We start from the raw sequence: 22513 nt of genomic DNA, 5'->3' as shown, positions 1-22513 counted from the left end.
GCTTTATTGATCCCATCGATACCAGTGAGCCAAAATTATAATGTAGACTTGATCTTTTTTAAAACTAGTACAGAATAACCTAAGTTCAACTGAAAGTGGTTATAAATTAATAAAAGTATAACAAAACCCTGTGATAAATAATATACCCAGATACTTAAGGGAATAAACTGGACCCCTTTTAAAAGAAGAAATTAATTGTTTTTATCATTCAGTGGTAGTATGCCCAAATAATAGCATATGGTTTTCTCTCACGTTAAATCCTTTAAAGATTAATTTATGTAAATCAAATATTTGATGTCTTACTATTTTGTTAATTTTGATGAAATACAAAATGTTTAGTATTTCTATAATGCAAAGCCATCTGATTTTTAGATTTAAATTTTTAAACTTCACGGACTATTTTAAAATGAGATGAAATTTGTTTTTGCATTATTTGCTTTGAATGAAAGCTATTTCCAGGGAGTTAGTTCATGCTTCCTTTCTTCCTGTCTGGAGTAAAAACAAACTTTCCATTTCCTAGTTGAACATATAGCATCAGATTATGGATTTTGTTAAATATGATTTAAATGGCTTTTCATTATAAATAAGTGATTTTTACTATGATAATTATAAAATATATTGATTTAATTGATTTTCTTGAGAATGTATAGCTTGACAATTAAGAATCTTATAAATTACTAGTACATTAATACAAAAGTGACAGTACTATTATTACAAATTAATAATAAATAGCCTTAATTTTTATGTTCAACAACCATAATTATTGCTAACAATCACCAGCATGATTACTTTAATAAATAATGTGTCAAATTTTATATTTTTTAAAATAAACTTTAATATGTTTTCATCAAGTAATATATATACTCTTTGTATGGATAGATGGATTGTATTCACATGTTAAACAAAATGTTATTTCAGACCTTCAGGAGGTGGAAAATACTGCCTTGGGGAAAGGAAACGGTATCGCTCCTGTAACACAGATGTAAGTAAAACCAAACTCTGCTATGAAAAATTAGCTTACTCTTTCCCTAGAGTAGGGAAATTTTTTAAATTTTAAACTTTGATAAGAAATCCATGTGTGTGAAGGTCACATGAATTTTTTAAATTGTTAATAATGCATGGAGCTGGCCTCAGCTCCATTAATAAGGGTCGAGGGGGAGCTCCAGCTTGGGAACAAGTATATTCTTCCCCAACAGGTATCAAGAGAGGCACACACACCTTGAACTGCCCTGCCCCACGCACTGACAACTTCAACACCACTATCTTTCTTGACTCCACAGAATTAATCTTATTATGTCCTTTATTCTGTGTTTGCCACTGCAAGAAGCCCCAGACTCCTACATCATCCCTCATCCAATAGATAGGATGCTGTATATTTCCTTGTCTGTCCTGTTTTCTATCCCTGCCCAACTACTGAAACTTCTGTACCTTCAGGAATTCAATATCCCTAATTCTTACTTCTCTGAATTTTCCTTCCTTTCACCTTCTTATTTTAATAGAAACTGGCTCTTCCTCTGAAGATATTGCTTCTCGTGTAGTTTTCAAACTGGAAGGCTTTCGTTTTCTTCCTTAGCTCTTGAATGACAGCCTGAAAGTGCATTGACAATGTTTACATCTCATTATTCCTCCAGATCACTCTTCCTCCCTCTATCTAAAAACCACAGCTTTTAATTCATGTCATTAGATTGTTAACCCACTATTCCACACTTTCATGCTCTCCAACTCTACTTCTGTCTTAATTCTTGGTGATTTTATAAATATGCAGATGATTGTCCTAACATCTTCTCTTCTGGATTTTTTCATAAACATACAAACATGCTCCTATCTGCAAACAAACCAACCAACCAAAAAACCATGCTAGTTATTTTCCCATTGCTTTGTTTCTGATTTAAACAAAATTTCTCAAAAGACTTGTCTATACTTACTGAATCCATTTCTTCTCTTCACATTTTTTTTTTTCTAAAATTGCTCCTATCAGGTTTTTGCCTTGAGATCATTCAATGGAAATGCTCTTAAGTCTCAGATGATTTCCATGCTGTTAAATCTAATAGTCAATTCTGAGTCTTCAGCTTACTTCACTTTCAGTAGGCTTCTAAGAGCTACAACATGCTTACTTCTCCTTCTCCTTCATTGGTTCCTACATCTGCCTCTAACCCAATTTTTCCCATATGCCTGCTATTTTTAGTGTGCAATTTTGCAGAAAGAGATTTTTCTTGAATGCATGTGTCATATTAGAGCAGAAACATCTGTATTTTAAAAATCTATTCTAAGAGCATCTATTATATAAACTATATTATAGGTCATGGAATTTAATAATAAATCATAAAAGGTGAGGTGATTGGAGTTGATTGAGTAAAGTGGCCAGAAATGGTGGCTCACTCCTGTAATCCCAGCACTTTGGGAGGCCAAGGTGAGCGGATCACTTGATGTCAGAAGTTCAAGACCAGCCTGGGCAACATGGTGAAACTCCCTTTCTACAAAAAATACAAAAATTAGCTCTGCGTGGTGGTGTGTGCCTGTAGTCCCAGCTACTTGGGAGGCTGTGGTGAGAGGATCGCTTGAACCCAGGAGATGGAGGTTGCAGTAAGCCGAGATCGCACCACTGCACCCCAGCTTGGATGACAGAGCGAGATCCAGTCTCAAAAAANAAAAAAAAAAAAAAAAAAAAAAGCTTGAGCAATGTAAGCAAGAGTTTAATATTTTTCAGTTAACAAAGAAAAGGAGTTACTATTGAAACAGTATGGTATTATGTCTGTGTTCTTTAACTTTTGTGCTTTTTCTAAATGTATAATAGTTTAAATGTTCTTTTTTTCCGAAGATGCCCAGGTGTCTGTAATGTGTGAGCCACACCAATTTAAAGGATTTAAAAGAATATACTTTTATCAAATCAGCTTCCTGCCTTAGTAAATATTTTACATAATTTAATACTATGCATATCACATTGAATGGTCTTAAGATTTGAAAGAAAACTTTCCAATTAGTTAAAATCAATTTGACAGCCAACGACTAGACTAGTCAAGCATTTTTGGCTTGGTCATTTGCGATTTCAAAACTTTTCTTGAAAGTTAATTAAAAGTAATACATAGAATAAGTTCAAATGATCTGGAAAGAATTTTCTAATCAGTGCCCAAATCAATAAGATAATGTCAGATAGTAAAACAGCTGGAGAACCAGAGTTCTTTATTTATTGCCATGAGTCTTTGAGACTTGCTGTGTGTTTTCTAATGTATGCTCAGAGCATAAGTTGCAATAGAAAATAGAAAATTGGCTGGGTGCCATGGCTGACACCTATAATCCCAGCACTTTAGGAGGCAGATTCAGGTGGACTGCTTGAGCTCAGGAGTTTGAGACCAGCCTGGGCAACATGGCAAGAGCCCAACTCTACAAAATTACAGAAATTAGCTGGGCATGATGGTGCATGCCTGTAGTCCCAGCTACTTGGGAGGCTGAGGTAGGAGGATCACCTGAGCCTGAGAGGTTGAGGCTACAGTAAGGTGAGATACTGCCACTACCCTCCACCCTGGGTGACAGAGTGAGACCCTGTCTCAACAAATAAAAAAGAAAAAGAAAATAGAAAATCCAGAATATTAGGCTTATTCAACTGTGTTCGATAGATTTTATTTAAAGTTTTTTTACTATATTACTATATTTTTACTATATTACTATATATAGTTTTTTTGCTACATGATATAGCCCATGCAATATAGTAGTATTGATTCTCTTATTTCTGTGGTTGAGTAGTTGGTACTATGGATTACTGGATGGTTCTCATGATTTTACATATAATAATAATTGTTATTAGAGTTGTTAGCCTATAGCACTACATTAAAATCACAACCAAAAAATATACTAAATTAGAAGATCAGAGGAAAATGAAAATAATATAAATAGATACAATTTTTAAAATATATAAAATTATATGTATAAATATATAATTTAAGCAGTACCTTAAATATGTACCACAAAGTTCTTCTACTTACAGAAGATGGGTCACAAATTTTTCCCTGAGCTTCCTAGTAACCCAAGTAAAGAGGCAAACACTATCAGTTCTAAGATTCATAATGTCTTGTGGTCGTGACAAAAGGAGATATATCCACAACCAAAAAGGAATAATTTATTATCTTGAAGCTTTGATATTCCTCCTATGTGGAGTCCTATACTGGTGAATCAGATTGAAACATATAAGGCTCTTAGGACTCTTTTTGCTTAGATTAGAGAAGAAATTAGGACCTAGAACCAACATGGGCCAAGTAGTCTTAAAAGGTAGCAAGCAAAAAAACAATATATTTGCAGTTTTTTTAATGCTTATTTAATTTCCACCACAAACATTTAAAAAGTATAGAAGTGGTAAGAAGAGAAGAGAGCTCTTTGGTGGAAAGGGAACAGTATTTTCATTAACTCCTATCCCTCTCAGCCCGATTGCAAAGGAAAGATTTACAGAAATAGAAGAAGCAACTTATGAAGACAAAATTTTCATTCAAAAGATTTAAGAATAGATCAGAAAAGGATGCCAAGCTATAAAATGGGCATGCCCACTCCCAACAGCAGCATAACCAGCCTAGATGCCAAAGGTATTCAGATGTTAGACTCTGAGGCTGATTAGTTGCATCAGGGGGTGTTAGACAGACGGTTTGTTTCCTGCATCACAGTTTGTCACCCTAGAAAGTCTTCAAAAGCAGCTACATAAGGACCCTGTCTTTGATATGCACATAATGGACTCCAGGCTGGAATAACATGAAAACAATAGCTGCAGTAGGAACAAATTAATATACTTTTCATCTTTAAACTATTGTGATACCAGGAGCATTTATTAAAGATATATAGGAGACTTGGATAAAATTTGGTCCTTCTCTTAAGCCAGGAACTACAGCTGAGTTTTTGGTATCATGAGCTAGCCTAATAGTCATGGTCTTGTGGAACCTGGGTTTGGAGGACAGAAAAAAAGAGGACACCGTTCTCGTTTTTGGAGATAGAGATAAATGGTTGATTAGGTCCTGACAGTTTTTATAAATGGCAAAGGTAGGAACTAACATGGTTTTCTGGCAGAGCCATTATGGAAAGTGAAGACCCCAGATCTGTGCTCAATCTTTTGAAAAATGTTTGCTTAGGAGCTTCTCAAAAATATACTTTTGATTATTATGATATGGAATCTTCTTTTTACTGGCATAAAGAACACTGACTACCAATTAGGTATTTCTGTTTTTCTTAACAATTTTTCATTCAAATGACTTAAAACCATCATGCAGAGAGTTCTAAGAGGATAAAAATTGATGTACGTATTGTAACTATTTTAAGTAGCAGAAGGTAAAGGTTAGTGTTGTAAATACCTTACTAGAAAACTTAATTTTTGTAAAGAGTAAAAATATGGTCATATAAAGGTTATGAACCAAATTTTATATCAAAGCCTGAAGAAGAAATATTAGCTACTATTAAAAGGACTTTTCCACATTTCTAAAAGGAGTTTCCTGGTGCTTAGTTGTTTTCCAAAACCAAAATAATCTTTGTATTTTTCTTATTCCTTATTATTTGTGCTTTGGTGTTTGCTTGATAATATGATTATGATAGAACTTCTGGTGAAGCATATAAGCTCTGCTTTGGCTGGGATGGAAAGGCACATTATTCTTGCATCTTAAACATTTGGTTTCCCTTCTTTATGCATCAAAGCTATAAAAAATGTCTGGAGAAAAAGGGTTTTCCAGGTCATTTGTGGTCTGTTCTAAGATTTAAGTATAGATTATGTAGTACTTGGATATGTTCTCAGTCAGCTTTGCTAGAGGAGTATATTATTCAGCAATTTTTTTCCCTTTCAATGCATTGCTTAAGATCATTAAATAGTATTTTTGCCTTGGTTGTGCCAGACAGGAAAATTATATATTTGGAGGTAGGATTGCGGTAAAAATAAAAGCATGCAGTTTGGAGTTAAATTGACTTGAGTGTGAATCCTGACTGTGACACATGTGGCTATTTGACCTTGGCAAATCACTTCTCTAAATTTTTTTGACTCTTATGTAAATAGGCTCTATGAAACTTGCCGAGTTGTTTAGAATTAAAAGAAGTAACATACTTAAGACATCTAGTGCTATTTATAGTACGTAATTGGTATTCAATACCTCTTCAAATCTTCAACTCACTTTTCTGAAGCAGAAAGACAAGTATTTTTTTAAAAAGGAAACTAAAGCTTAGCAACAGGCTAGGGTTATGAAAAAGACCTAGTAAAGCACAGAATTTCTGATCTAGTGCTCTTAAAAGAGATGAAACCCTTGGGAGGTGAGTGTGGCAAGGTAAGTTTCTCTGAAAGAATTGGGTCACCTTAGACATTGTCTTACTTCTAGTCTAACCTTACCAGACAGCTGAGAACCAGATAGCTGAGAACATTCTGAAACTACACATCTTACCCTCAGGGAGAGGTGCACATTAAGTGAAGACAAGGTACAGAGTTGATCCATTGACTAACAGTGTAATAATCATGTCTGAGATTACAATTAGAAAACAAATTTGTGCCAACCACTTTATTCTTATAAACATACTTTACATATGTTATTGGTAGAAGGTATCCAAGTTACCAGTGGTGATTCAATACGGCTCTGCAGCAACCTCAATTCTTGCCTCCTCAAAAGAAAGAATTCAACTGAGGGGCATAGGGCAGAAAAAGAGACCGAAGCAAGTTTCAGAGCTGTAGTAGTTTATTTAAAAGGCTTTAGAACTGGAAAGAAAGAAAAGGAAAGGATGCTTGGCAGAGACTCAAGTGGGCACCGAGGTCAAGTGCAGTGTTTAACCTTCATCCCAGAACTTTATAGGCTGGCCCCTTTCCTGCGATTCTTCCCTTAGGGTGGGTTGCCCGCATATGCAGTGCCCTCCTTGCTCCTGGGAGGTGAGCATGCGCAATGTGTTTAGGAAGTTGTACACATGCCCACCTGAGGCTTTTCTTCCCTTTTCTGGCGAATGACCCTGGAAGGTCATACTCCATCATTTTGTCTCTTAATGTGCATACCCAGGAAGTTGCTTCTCGCTGACATTTGCATTCAATTAACACGTTAGTGCAACAGGTGTGGACCATCAGGAAATGGCCTCTCCCTGGTGCCAGCTGCCAATTTATCACTTTTAGAAAGGCAGTGTGATAATTGCTAAACTGTCACCTGATGGTCCTGGTGGGTGGGGGAGAGCCCTTTCCTGCCCTGCTCATGTCTATCTAACTACACACATGACAAAAAATAACAGGAACAATATCTTAGTAATCTTTCTTAAGTTAATATGAATTTTATGGTGTATATTATGTTTTGAGAAATAAAGACTAGATTTTAAGCACAAAATAGAGCTTGTTTGTTTATTTTGTGCTTTAAAAACACTTTTAAAAATTGCAAAGTAAAAATTTGTTTCTTAACCTCTTTTTTGGAGACAGGCTCAAACTCTGTTGCCCAGGCTAGAGTGCAGTGGTATGATCTAGATTCACTGCAACTTCTGCCTCACAGGCTCAAGCAGTCCTCCCACCTCAGCCTCCCAAGTAGCTGGGACTACAGGCATGCACCACTACGCCCTGCTAATTTTTGTATTTTTGGTAGAGATGGGTTTTGCCATGTTGCCCCGGCTGGTCTCAAACTCCTGAACGCGAGCCATCCACCCGCCTCAGCCTCTCAAAGTGCTGGGATTACAGGAATGAGCCATTATGCCTGACCAGTTTTTTAATGTGTTTATAAGCTCTGGGAAAAAGTTATGCTATAGGTAGACGGCATTTTAATAAAATTCAGACTATTCAAGGCAAATACAAGTAACTTTAATTTTTAAAACCTGCATAGAAGTTTATGGTATCAAGCATGACAGCTAGATTCAAGTTTGTCTGGACAATTTGGGTTATCTGCTCTGTGCTTTCTTTTGCTTTAAAAGTAAATGTACAGTGAAAACAATCAGGAACCATTTGGGAGAAAAAATAGAAGAAAGTTGAATACAAAATGGGGTTGAGATGCTTCACTACAGGGACTGTCCACTAAATTTAACTTTATTTGAATGCTCTAGTATGAATTACTTTAAATACATAATATCTGATAAATAGGAATCGGAAAATTTGTTTGCAACTTGTAAAAGAGAGTATAGAAGCAAGGCTTTTGTTAGCCCATGTGGTACCTTTGTGTAATTTATAAAAAGATGCCCATCTGGGTGAACGCATAAAAATGTAACCCTTCATGGTCCCTTGTCAGATACATGACTTGCTAGAACAGGGGTTGGATTTCAAACCCCCTCAACAATCAGGGTACAATCTGGTAAGAAGATGTTTTCCTGTAGAGAAAGAATAAAATTAAATTTGAAGTGTTGAAGGTTGGTCTTGTGTAATGGGGATGACGCAAGAGTGAATTTGGTATGAAAGCAAAAAAGAAGCAGCAGAAGGTGGGAATGGAGTAGAGAAAGGAAGCAAAAGAACGGAAGACCAGGTTTGCTCAGTCTGCAGTTTTCCCTGATGCCATAGGAGTCACTGTATCTTTCCAGCCTGCCTATCTCCTTTAAAAGAGGAGAGGAAAGGAAAGAGAAAGGGACAAAGGTATTTTCCTTCTTGGACCTCTTATCATATTATCAATAAGAAATTATACATCATTTTCAGAATTTTCCTCATTTGTAAGACATTTTGATACGTATTTCTCTTGAAGGTAAGAGGTTTGGAGCCATATTTTGCAAATGAAAAAAGGCACAAAAAGGATTGGGGACTTGCCAAGATCACCCTATTCTTTGGGACAAAACCAGGATTAGAACCTCAGTAATAGAAATGCCCCTGAAAAGTTCGTAAGCAGAAGCTGAGATTTCTTTCTGTAGCATCTTTTATGCCTCAGTGAATTATTCTTTTTTTTTTTTTCCAGATTTATCTACCCGTACAAAATATTAAGTTTAGTCAAAAGGAGATACTTCTAAACAAGATAGTTGGAAGACTGTTAACTTACACAGATCTCTGGGAAGAGAGTGGTGATAAAGATGCTAATATTAATTTGTTTCTTTGAAAATACTAAGACCTAAAGATGCTGAAACCTGCAGCTTTGCTCTCCAGATTTATACAGGGCTTTGCTAGTTTGTTTTTTGAAAGAGAAGATGCTTGATGAGTGTTAGCACTAGAATGCTGAAAATCTGTCAGGCTTTTACTTTAAAAATCTGTTGCTTACGCCCACTGTTTTTTGTTATGGTTTCTGCATAGTGTTAGCATGTATTATCCTTAAGTAACTTAAGGATCCTTAAAGCATTATTCTTTAAACTCTCTACTATTCCTAAACAAAACAAAAATGTATTTTACATTTTTCCTTAAGGAATTCCTCTTTCACTCTCATTTTTTCAAGCCAGCATATATAACTCCAACTGAGCCTACATTTAATAAACACAAATTCAGAGCATTTCCTGATGGAATGAAATCAGGAACACAATACTGGCTGATGTATTCTAGAAACAATGGCATGAAATCAAGTCCCGAAGTGTACTTCAATTCCCTTAAACCTTTCCATTCTTTATACTATTCTTTGAACACCCTGAATACATTTCTGCCTTAGGGACTTTGGATTTACTGTGTTCTGGAAGATTCTTTTCACGGATATAAATATGTACATAAATCATCCGTGCAGTTTCTTTTAACTCTCCACTTGAATGCCACCTTATCAGAGAGGATTTCTCTGATCATACTATTTAAAACAACTTCCCTCCCACCTCACTGTCAGTCTCCTTATCTTGCTTTATTTTTCTTCTTTCTCATCTCCAACTAGAGTAAACTCCATAAAAGCAGAGATATAATCTATTTGGGTTTTGTTTCTCTGTAACCCTGCAGCCTAGATTATATCTGCCACATATTAAGTATTTTATGAATACTTGCTAACATGAAAAGAAAGATACTTAAGGCCAATTTTTGCTGCTTTGTTTTAAGAGAACTAACGATAAGTTATGATGTGCACCTACGAAAGCCATCAAGGTCCAGATACCTTTCAGTTTAGGGTTAAATTTGTTCAGTGTGGACCCAGAAGGATAGAGAAAGATAATTGGGCTATAAGAAGGCAGGTTTTGAATGAAAGTAAGGAAGAACCTGCTAATAATTGCAGCTGTTTGAAAAGTGTTTGATCTTTTTTTCTGTGTATGTTTATATAAATTGTATGACCACTTTGGGGATAATTATAGAGGAAATCCAATCATCTTATGCAAATTAGATTATATCACTTATAACATGAATTTGTAAAAGGTATGATTCTATATTGACTGAGAAATTAATAATTGAGTTCAGTTCTTCTGTGAAATGCTGCCAAACAGATATATCCATATTATGTAAACACCCTACACCAGGGGTTGACACATTGTACCTCTTGGGCCCAATCTTACTGATTAACTCTTTTTGTAAGTATTTCTACTGGAACACAGCCATGGCCATTTATTTACATATTGCCTATGGGTTCTCTCACACTGTAATACACAGTTGAGTAGTTGCAACAGAGATACATGGCCTGCAAAGCCTAAAATATTTACTATGTGGGCCTTTACAGTAAAAGTTTGACAACTTCTGCCCTAAAGAGAAAAATATTATCTGGAAACCTATATTTATTCAGTTTTCCAAATAGTTCATGATGATGATGATGATGATGATGATGATGATAACTGTTGTATCAATCAAGGTTTAACTATAATAGAATAGATCACTTTGAATATTAAAATAGAGGGAATTTAATGCAAGGAATTGACTACATGGATGATGAGAGTCTGACTAGTTCCTACCAGGAGGATACATAGGAGGTAGTTTTTTCAGAGCTCAGAGGCTACAATCACATAGCAGAAGCTGGAATCACAGGGTAGAAGGCTAGGGAGCTGGAGCTACAAAAAAGATTCTTCTTCTGCCTGAGTTGCTGTCCGAGGTACAGAGGAAAGGAGAAAAATACCCTGGCTTCTCCAACTAGTGCCTCCCATTACCTGAACCCAACCATAAGTCAGCTGACAAAAAAGCCTGAGAAACGGAGCTTTCAGGGTTTGTTCCCCTAAAATACAGAGCAGAACAGAAGGGTAAGGAATGAGTGTAAGGACACCTAGACCCAAGACCTTCACAGTTGCTAATAATTATTAAGTACTACCTTAGGCCAGGTACAGAGCTAAACAGTTTGCATGAATCTGTTCCCTAGGAGGTAAATGTTAGTATTATCCCAGTTTACAGATGGGGCTTAGACAAGTAAATTACTCAAGACCATGAATTAAATAAATGACCAAGTTAGAAATAATCCAGGTCTGCCTTATTCCAAAACTCTTGCTTTTAGCCCTCTCATTTTACAAATGAGAAAAAAAGTAGTTTGGAAAGATAAGAAACTTGCGGGTTTCTTATCTTGGAATGACCAGGCTAAGTCTAGAACCCAAATTGTTCCTATTAGGTTTTCGTACATTTTAAGGAAGCAAAAACCTTTAATGCTATAATTGTAGCATTTAGAGAGTAACCAGAGGAGACTCCAACACTTATCATGAAAGTATCCTTGTACATTGAAACTATTACTGAGCAACCTTTCTGTACCCCAGTTTACTTTGTTGTAAAATGGGATTAATTATAACTACCTCAAAAGAGTGTTGAGAAAGGGTATATAGATAATATATCTAAAGATCTCTGTACAGTGTGCCACAGAATAAGTACTTAGTAAATACTAGCTTGCTATTGTTATTGTTAATCTTTTTATTATGCTCATCCTAAGAGTGGTTATCACAGGAAAAACGTGGATCAAAAATTTCATGAAATGTTATCAAATGCTTCATTAAACAGTAATACCCTCATATTGGACATTTTACTTTTCTTCTGTTTAGGAGAATTGTTAGAAGATATTTTAAAAATTGCATTTTTGTTTTGTTTGCCTTTAAGCGAATGGCCCTCATGATGTTTTAGTTTCTTAATTCAAGGTCTTCTTAATGTACCAGTGCTTATACATGTGAAATATCACTTCCTCTTATGCTTCCATATAGTTCATCTTTTTGATCTAGGATGGTCTTTTTCCAGCCATTCCCAGTATGTGACCTTTTTCCTTCCTATTCCCATGGCTTTTCTTGGCTTCATTCTTAATAGTCTCCCACTCCCTCACAAGTCCTTTTTTTTTTTTCTTAACTAGAACAATTTCTATTATACTTTGGTACATGTTCAAGATTTTTTCTCAACTGATATATCCCTAGCTAATCATGGACACACTTATATTTTACTTGTATCCAGCACATATAGACAATATATAACATGCTGCCATATACTATATATATTGCTCGAGATGGTTCTTTTTTCATGGTCATTTTTCCATTTGTATCTTGTTTCTCCAAAGAAGTTGAAAGCCATGCTTAGATGAACTTTCATGATTGGTGCTTTACAGATACTTAAGTGCTGTGTGAAAACTTACAGCTAGAATTCAAATTGTTTGTATTTTTTTAAAATTGTTATTTGCTTTTAAAAGTAGTCTTGCTGCATGACAAAAGCTACTGACAACGTTAGTCCTTCTGTGGGATTCACTAAAAATAGCTTGAAAAGTAAAAGATCCAAAGATTGGCAGACCAGGAAACAAAAGACCGCAAAAACATATCCTTTCAGCATGTTACAACATTTAGCCTATGGTAAATATTTTTCATTTATTTAAAGGCAAGCAAGAAGGTAATTTGACAAGATTAATCACTAGGTTTTATCATTGATATGTCATTTTAATGAGCTGAAAGCATTTTAAAATGCAGGGCTCATAACAGAGCGTGGACCTGCCACACTCTGAATCTGTGTGTTTTGGACTTGATATGGTGAAAGTTGAACAGTAGTGTATAGGAAGTAATGATCAACATGCAGATATTTGCACATTGTGATCTATTATTAACTGCATATGCTTCAGAGTGACCATTTACAATGTATTCTCCTCAGAAAACTATACAAAGCAAACTCAGAGATCTAAGGGAGGGTAGTAAAAAGTCCTCAAAACAATCTCTGAGTGTGCCTGTAACATACTTTTCATTTATTCCCAATTCAGAATTTTCTGTAATGACATATTCTGTTCTTCCATATTTAAGAAGATTTTCTCAGTCAGTCTTTGAAAATCAGTAATTTTAGTTTATAAGTACTACAGCTGTTGAACTTTAAAAGATAAGTCAAATTAAGTCATATCACTTAAACACTATGAGCTTTATAATTCTTTGTGAACTTAAAGGTTGAGTTTAGGATGAGCCTGTGGTATATGGAATCTAGAGCTAGCTGGATTGGCAAGACTTCTCTCTTTAAAAAAATTCAGAAGCATTTCTGAATACATGGAACATTTTCAACTTTTAAAAATAGATAATCCTCTTTTCAGCCCCTTAACATCTTTCTCCACACCTCAAACAAATGTACATGTTTTTGGCCATTTTGTATTATATTTTCTGTGATGTTAATATGTTACCTGTAAATCTTAATAAGTCCAAATCCCTTGAATTTTAAGGTGGTTTACTTGAGGTCTAGCATTTTGCCTACTTTATTCCTCATTTAAAATGCTTTTTGTCAAGGCTAAACAGTAAATAGTTATAGTAGTGGGAGTCCATACCACAATTAATAATCCAAAAAGGATTTTGTGTTTTAATTTATTCATCTAGGTTTTATGTGTCTTTATAAGGAGATACCTGATGAACTGACTGCAAAGAGAACTATGACATGTATCCAACTGTAAAGTTATAGGGAAACTGCCTAACACTTTGTTTAAATTACCTCAGTTATATCTTCTATAGCTAAGATGACAATTCACACACTTCAATATGAATACTGACTGTAAAACAGTAAAGCAAATGCTAGAATTATAGCCACAGAATAAGGTAGTGAGTTAATTTGATGCAATTCATTTAGGGACATTGTCCCTTGCTTTTGGTATTTTCCAACAATGGTACTATTTATGATTTTATTTTATTTTAGCCATGCCCTTTGGGTTCCCGAGATTTTCGAGAGAAACAGTGTGCAGACTTTGACAATATGCCTTTCCGAGGAAAGTATTATAACTGGAAACCCTATACTGGAGGTAATGTATAACCTGACAGAGCATTCATGCTTGAGTGCTTTACAAATGTCAAAGAATATACAAATACATACAAACACATGCATACATTCATGTGCATACTAGTTAAAATTAGTGTTTGCCAATAAAAGTAGGGAAATTCTTATAGTACTAAAAAGGTTTCATGGTTTATTTGCCCTGTAATAAGGTTGATATATTAGTACAAATTATCAGAAATCACTTTTTAAAACCTAGTTATATTTAACAAGGTATAAAATTCCTAGAAAGGATATCTGAACATCAAAACCATGCAGTATTTTTGGAGTTCTGCTTGAGGCTTCCTTGGGACATGTGTAAGTTACATTATAATCTAAATATTTGCAATTATCACCCTAAAACAAGTTATAAGAATATACATCAGGAAACTCTGTGTCCTTGCTAAGTCACTGGCCAAGATTATTGTTACTCTTTTTCAGAGTAAGAAAACATTTTTGCTTTTTAATTTGGGCATCTATCAAGCACTGATTGTTTAATAAGCAGAAGTATTTTATACTTCCAAAATACAAATTACCTTTTGTTGAAAATTTCACTTGGAGGCCGGGCATGGTGGCTCAGGCCTGTAATCCTGGCACTTTGGGAGGCTGAGGCAGGTGGATCACCTGAGGTCAGGAGTTTGAGACCAGCCTGGCCAACATGGCAAAGCACCATCTCTACTGAAAACAGAAAAATTAGCTGGGCTTGGTGACATTCACCTGTAGTCCTAGCTACTCTGGCCTTGAGGCTAAGGCCAGAGAATTGCTTAAACCCAGGAGGCAGAGGTTGCAGAGAGCCAAGATGGCACCACTGCATTCCAACCTAGGTGACAGAGTGAGTCTCTATCTCAAAAAAAAAAGGAAAAAGGAATATACTCTTAAGTTTACTGTGCTTGCTTTTCCAATATCTTATTTAAAAGAATTTTACAGTGACAACTTTATATTTACCACCAAGATTCTACCAATAACATTTTACTATGCTTTCTTCATACATGTCTATTCTTCTCTTTCATTTATTAATCCATCTTATTTTTTGATATATTTCAAAGTAAATTTCAGTCATTAATGTACTTTCCTCTAAGTACTTCAGCATGGTAACATTATCCACAGTTCAATTATTTGTTTGCTTTTATCTCTTAAGGCAAGATTATGTACGGTGACATGTACAAATCTTCTTTGCTTTCTCTAATTTTTGACTAATGCATACACTTAAAAAATCCTATTGCAATGTGGAACATTGGCTTTACCTCCAAAATTCTTCTAGTCTTTGCCTTAGTCCATTTAGACTGTGATAACAAGTAACCATAGACTAGAGGTCTTAAACTATAGAAATTTATTTCTCAGTACTGGAGGCTGGAAATCTGAGATCAAGGTGTCAGCATGGTTAGAGTCTGGTGAGGGCCCTCTTCTGGGTTGTGGACTGTTATTTTTACATTATATCCTCATGTGGCAGAAAGAGTGGGGAAAAGAGCTCTCTGGGGTCCTTCTTATAAGGCTACTAACCCCATTCAGAGGGCTCCACTCTCATGACCTAGCTACTCTCCAAAGGCCTCATCTTCAAATTGGGGATTAGGGTTTCAACATATGGGTTTTGAGGGGACACAAACACAAAAAGTCCTTGAAAGTCCTTATAGTACTTTGCAGTCAATAGTTGCCTCCACCTAGTCCTCCTAAAAGACAACCATCATTGTGATTTTTTTTCTCACCATAGTCTAGTTTTGCCTGTTCCAGAGCCTCATACTCTGTTGTAAACCTTCTTTAAGCCTAATGTTTTTGAGATCTATCTATGTTGTTGTATATAGAAGTGTTTCACTCTAGCCAGGTGCAGTGGCAGATACCTGTAAGCCCAGCTACTTGGGAGGCAGAGGCAGGAGAATCACTTGGGTCTAGGAGTTCTCTTTAAAAGAAAAAAGAAAAGATAAAAAAAAAAAGGTTCATTCTTTTTTATTGCTGAGAAGTATTCCATCATAATAACCAGTTTTTCCATTCTTCTCTGATGGACAGCTGGGTTGTTTCTAGTTTTTAGCTGTTATGAGTAAACTGCTATGAACATTTGTGTGTACTATCATTTTATGAGCATATATTTTGATTTTACTTGGGTAAATACTTAGGAGTAGAATTGCTGGGCAATAGGTTAGATGTGAATTTAGTTTAGTTTTAAAAGAACTGCCAGATGTTTTTCCGAAGTGATTGTAGCATATTTCACTCCCACTGACAATGTGTGAGGATTCTGTTTGCTGCACGTCTTTGTCAATATTTGGTGTTTTTAGTCGTCTTCCGGTGGGAGTAGAGTGATATTTCAATGAAATTTCCATTTCCATTTTCTGATGGTAATGTTAAGCATGTTTTCATATATTTGTTGGCCGTTATATATCTCTTTTTGTACTGTCTGTTCAAATCTTTTTGCCTGTTTTTAATTGGGTTTTTTTGTCTTCTCAAGTTGTCATTTAAAAGTTTTACAAATGTTTTGTCACATTCTATGACTTTCCTATTGCTTTTTAAATGATGTTTTTATGCATTTTAATTTTTCTGTTTTTATTTCCAATTTTTAAATAGTTTTTCTTTCTGGTCATTATGTTCTGTGTCCTAAGAAATCTTTGCCTACCTCAACTTAAGAAAATATTTTCTTCTGTTTTCTTCCAAAAGCCTTATTGTTTAGTCCTTACATTTACATCTATGATCTATCTCAAAATAATTTTTGGGATGATTTGTATCTGTAGTGTATTTATGGATTTTCTGTTTTGTTTTGTTGATCTGTCAGTGTTATGCCAGTACCATACTGACTTGATTACTGTAACTATATAGTCATGAACACAGGTAGTTTAAGTTCCACCAGCTTTGATGTTTTTTATGAGTTCTTCCAATATGCTAACTGCTTTGTATTTTCACCTAAATTTTTGAATCAGTTGTTAATGTCTGCAGAAAAACCTACTGGACTTATGAATGGTGTTATGTTGAATCTATAGATCAATTGAGGGAAAACTGAGATATTAATCATATTGAATTTTCCAATTTTTGAACATGATCTATCTCGCAGTTTATTTAGGTCTTTAATTTCTCTCAGCTGTGTTTTGTACTTTTAAGTGTAAGGTCCTGCACGTACTTTATGAAATCAATTCCTGAGTAATTTATGGTTTTGACACTGTTGTTAATAAAACTTTTGAAAATTCCATTAATATTTGTATATTAACTTTGTATTTTGTGACCTTTCTAAATTCTCATATTCCCTTATTTTTGAGACAGGGTCTGGTTCTGTCATCCAGGGTGGAGAGCAGTGGTGCAATCTCAGCTCACTGAAACCTCCGCCTCCTGGGCTCAAGCGATCCTTCCACCTCAGTTCCTTGAGTAGCTGAGACTACAGGCACACACTATCATGTCCAGCTAGTTGTATTTTTTGTAGCCATAGGGTTTCGCCATGTTGCCCAGGTTAGTCTCCAACTCTTGGGCTCAAGTGATCCACATGCCTCAACTTCCCAAAGTTTTGGAATTACACACCCAGGCTAAATTAGCATATTCTAATTGTTTTATAGATGCTTAGGATTTTTTTGATTAACAGTCATATTGTCCTGAAATAGAGACAATTTATTTGAATCTTTATGATTGTTATTTCATTGTCTTGCTTTAATGCACTGGATTGGCCCTAGAGTGTAATTTGTACATGTATTGATTGTATTTTTTATTCTGTATCCTATTGTATGCTGAGTGACTTGATAGATATGGCAATCTCAAACCAAGATTTTTTTTTTTTTGAGACAGGGCCTTGCTCTATTGCCCAGGCTAGACTGCAGTGGTGTGATCATGGCTCACTGCAGCCTCAACCTCCTGGGCTCAAGCATCCTCCCACCTCAGCCTCCTGAGTAGCTGGGACTGCAGGTGTGTGCCACCATGCCTGGCTAGTTTTTTGTAGTTTTTATAGACATGGGGTTTTGTCATGTTGTCCAGTCTGGTCTCCAATGCCTGGGCTCAAGCAGTCTACCCATCTCAGCCTCCCAAAGTGCTGGGATTACACGTGTGAGCCAACAAGCCAAGCCTCAAACCAAGCTTATATTCCTAGGACAAACCCCATGTGATCATGACATATTATTTTTTATGTATTATTGGATTTAACTTGATAATGTTTTATTAAGGATATTAGCATCTGTGTTCATATTTGTAAATATTTTTCTTGTATATCTTCGATAAGTTTTGGGAGCAGATGCATTCTGGTTTCCCAAAATATAATATTTATTTATTTTTAAAAGAATTTTAGGTCTGTCTGTTATGAACAGTGAAAAAAAAAAAGAATTTTAGGATTGGTATTATTTCTTCCTTAGAATAGATTTCACTAGTAAAGCCAGCCAGGCTTGGTATTTTCTTTGTGAAAATCTGCTATTAAAAATTTAACTACTTTAATAGAAAAGGGCTATTTGTTTTTGTTTTTTAATGTGGATTTTTGTTTGTTTGTTTTTCTTTTTTGAGACAAGGTCTCCCCCTGTTGCTCAGGCTTCAGTGCAGTGGCCCAGTCATATCTCACTGCAATGTTGATCTCCCGAACTCAAGAGATCCTCCCTCCTCAGCCTCCTAAGTAGCTAGCCACCACATCAGGTTAATTAATTATTTTTATTTTTATTTTTTTTAGAGACTACATCTTGCTATATTGTCTAGGCTGGTCTCAAACTCCTAAGCTCAAGGGATTCTTCAATCTCAACCTGCCAAATTACTGGGATTATAAGTGTGAGCCACCATGCTTGGCCTTATTTCAGTTTTTGATTTTGTATCTTTAAGAAATTTATGTTATATCCATGTGGTCCAGTTTATTGATATAAAGCTGATCATAACATTCTCTTGTTATGCTTTTTAATATTAATATTTATAAAATCTGTAGTGATGTATGCTTTCATTTTTGTTATTGATAATTTGTGTTTTCTCTGTTTTTCTTGGTCAGTCTTGTTTGGGACTTGTTAATTTTGTTAATCTTTTCAAAGAACCAAATTTTGGCTTTGGTACTCTTTCTGTAATCTGTCTTTTTTTCTGGCTTATTAATTTTTGTTCTTAGAGTTATCATTTTCTTATTTATTTTCAGTTTCTTTTGCTCTTTTACATTTCCAAAATTTGATGTTATATTTTTCATGCTTTTAGTTCAAACTGTTTTATTTACATTATGAGTTCCTTGACCTCTGGGTTACTTAGAACTGTTTTGATTTCCAAATATTTGAAATTTTCTAGACTTTTTTTGTCATTCATGTATAATTTAATTGCATTAAGATTAGAGAATAGGCCAGGTGTAGTGGCTCATGCCTATAATCTCAGCACTTTGGAAGGCCAAAGTGGGAGGACTACCTGAGCTCAGGAGTTGGAGACCACCCTTGACGACATAATGAGACCTTGTCTCTACAAAAAATAAAAAATTAGCTGGGTGTGGTGGTACATGCCTGTAGTCTCAGCTACTCAGGAGGTTGAGGAGGTAGGATCACTTGAGCTCAAGAGGTGGAGGCTACAGTGAGCTATGATTGCACCAGTGTAGAGTGAAACTCTATCTTAGAAAAAAAAGAAGGAAAAGAGATTAGAGAATGCTCTGTTCTTGGTGAATGTTCTATTTATACTTGAAAATAATGTTTTCTGCAGTTATTGGCTATACAGTGTTCTATAGATATCTATGAGATCAACTTGGTTGAGAATGTTGTTCAATCTTTTATATTCTTTCTGATTTTTTTCTACTCTCATTTTATCAATTATTGAGAGTGGTGTGTTAAAATATCCCATCTGTTATATGGCTTTGCTTTCATTTAAAAAAAATTGTTTCATGTATTTGAATGTTTTTTATTAGGTACATATGCCTTTGAGATTGTTTCATCATAATATAGGAGAAGAATTGTCTGAAATAATTTACAGACTTAATAATGACCATCTACATAATTTCATGCATAGTGAATTAACCCTAAATTCATAAGCTTTAACTTAAGATAATTGGTTAATATGACCTTTCATTTAGAAAATCATTTTAAATCCTTGCTGGAATTAACAACTGTATTAGTCAGGGTTCTCTAGAAGGACAGAACTGATGGAATATATATATAAAGGAGTTTATTTAAAGTATTAACTCACATGATCACAAGGTCCCACATTAGGCCGTCTACAGGTTGAGGAGCAAGGAGAGCCAGTACGAGTTCCAAAACTGAAGAACTTGGAGTCCGATGTTTGAGGGCAGGAAGCATCCAGCATGAGAGAAAGATGTAGGCTGGGAGGCTAGACCAGTCTCTCTTTTCACATTTTTCTGCCTGCTTACATTCTAGCCTAGCTGACAGCTGATTAGATTGTGCCCACCCCAATTAAGGGTGGGTCTGCCTTTCCCAGCCCACTGACTCAAGTGTTAATCTCCTTTGGGAATATTCTCACAGACACACCCAGGATCTATACTTTGTATCCTTCAATCCAATCAAGTTGACAGTATTCACCATCACATCAGCCTTACCTTTTTTCCCCCAGTTTTACTGAAGTATAAATGACAAATACAAATTGTATATAGTTAAGGTGTACAATGTAATGTTTTGATATACATGTACACTGAAATGATTACCGTAATCAAGCTGTCACCTCACATAGTTACCTTTTGTGTGTGTGATAAGAATACCTAAGACTCTCTCTTAACAAATTTAAACTATACTATACATTATTCCTAACTATACTATATTAGATCTCTAGAATTGATCCCTCTAATAACTGAAAGCTTGTACCCTTTGAGCAACATCTCCTTACTTCCATTGAATCCCTGATAATGACGCTTCTCTCCATTTCTATGAGTTTGGCTTTTTAGGTTCCACACATAAGTGAGATCATACAATAATTGTCTTTCTATGTCTGGCTTATTTCACTAGCATGATGTGCACCAGGATTTCTTTATTTCTTTCTAATTTAAGATGGAATGATATTGCATTATATATAGCTATATAAAACAATTTTCTTATCCATTCATCTGTTGACAGACACTTGGGTTGTTTCCATCTCTTGACTAATGTGAATAATGCTTCAGTGAACATGGGAGTGTAAGTATCTCTTTGAGACAGTGATTTTATTTCCTTTGGATATATACCCAGAAGTGGGATTACTGGATCATATGATCATTCTATTTTTAATTTTTGGAGAAGCCTGCATCCTGTTTTCCATAATGGCACTGCCAGTTTACATTCCCACCAATAATGTATTTAAGAGTGTTCTTTTCTCCACATCCTCATCTACATTTGTTATCTTGTGACTTTTTGGTAATAGCCATCCTAACGTGTGAGGTGATATCTCATGGTGGTTTTTATTTGCATTTCTCTGATGATTAGTGATTTTGCACACCTTTTCATGTACCTGTTAGCCGTTTGTATCTCTTCCTTGGGGAAAAAAAAAGGTCTATTCACATTCTTTGCCTATTTTTTAATTAGGTTTTTTTTTTTAACTATTGAATCTTACACGTTCCTTACATGTTTTGGGTATTTTGTCCCATTCTGTGGATTGCCTTTTCATTTTGTAGATTGTTTCCCTTGCTGTGCAGAAACCTTTCAGTTTGGCATAGCCCTTCTTGTTTATTTTGGCATTTGTTGTCTGTTCTTTTGGTGTCATATCCAAAATAATCATTGCCAAGACCATTGTACTGGAGCTTTTCCTTTATGTTTTCTTCTAGTAGTCTTACATTTGATTTTTAAATCCATTTTTCAGTTAACTTTTGTGTATGGTGTAAGTATCCATTTTCTCTCTCTCTTTTTTTTTTTTTTTTTTTTTTTTTTTTTTTTTTTTTTTTTGCATGTGAACATCTAGTTTTCCCAACACCATTTATTGAAGAGACTATCCTCTTCTCACTATATTCTTGGTAACTTTGTCAAAGATTAGTTGACTATATATGCATGGGCTTATTTTCAGGCTTAGTATTTTTTCCATTGCTCTATTTATCTGTTTTAATAAAGTACTATACTGTTTTGATTGCTACAGTTTAGTAATATAGTTCAAAATCAGAAAATGTGGTGCCTCTAGCTATGTTGTTCTTGTTCAAGATTGTTGTGGCTATCTGGAGTCGTTTTTAGTTTCATATAAATTTTAACATTGTTTTGAAAAATACATTGAAATTTTGATAGAGATTGCATTGAATCCATAGATCACTTTGGGAAGTATGGACATTTTGACAATATTGACCTTTCCAATCCATGAACACATGACATCTTTCCATTTATTTGTGTCTTCAATTTTTTTCACCAGTGTTATACCTAAGTATTTTTATGCTATTGTAAATAAGATTGCTTTCTTAATTTCTATCTTATGTAATTCATTGTTAGTGTATAGAAATGGACTGATTTTTGTACATTGATTTTGTTTATGTATTTACTTAATTTTTCTATTAGTTCTAACAGTTTTTGGTGGAGTCTTTCTATGTATCAGAATATGTTGTCAGCAAACAGACAATTTTTCTTCTTCCATTCCATCTTTCATGCCTTTATTTCTTTTTCTTTTTTTTTTCCCATTTATTTATTTTATTGCTTTTTAGGTTTTGGGGTACATGTGAAGAACATG

The 22513-nt window shown here is 35.0% G+C and overlaps 1 protein-coding gene across 2 annotated transcripts in view; it reads left to right on the top strand.

Annotated features, from left to right (window-relative positions):
* Window positions 1-22513, top strand: part of ADAMTS6 (ADAM metallopeptidase with thrombospondin type 1 motif 6) — a 333068-nt gene that overhangs the window by 230076 nt on the left and 80479 nt on the right. For both annotated transcript variants that reach the window (XM_017548588.2, XM_037745748.1), the window contains exons 14-15: window positions 919-982; window positions 13877-13979. In XM_017548588.2, the coding sequence (XP_017404077.1) occupies window positions 919-982; window positions 13877-13979 (167 nt within the window). The remainder of the gene's footprint in view (window positions 1-918; window positions 983-13876; window positions 13980-22513) is intronic.

This window comes from Cebus imitator, unplaced genomic scaffold, assembly GCF_001604975.1.
Source record: "Cebus imitator isolate Cc_AM_T3 unplaced genomic scaffold, Cebus_imitator-1.0 Scaffold211, whole genome shotgun sequence".
Lineage (NCBI taxonomy): Eukaryota > Metazoa > Chordata > Mammalia > Primates > Cebidae > Cebus > Cebus imitator.
The sequence above is the reverse complement of the archived record's forward strand: the minus strand, read 5'-3'. Positions and strand labels throughout refer to the sequence as shown.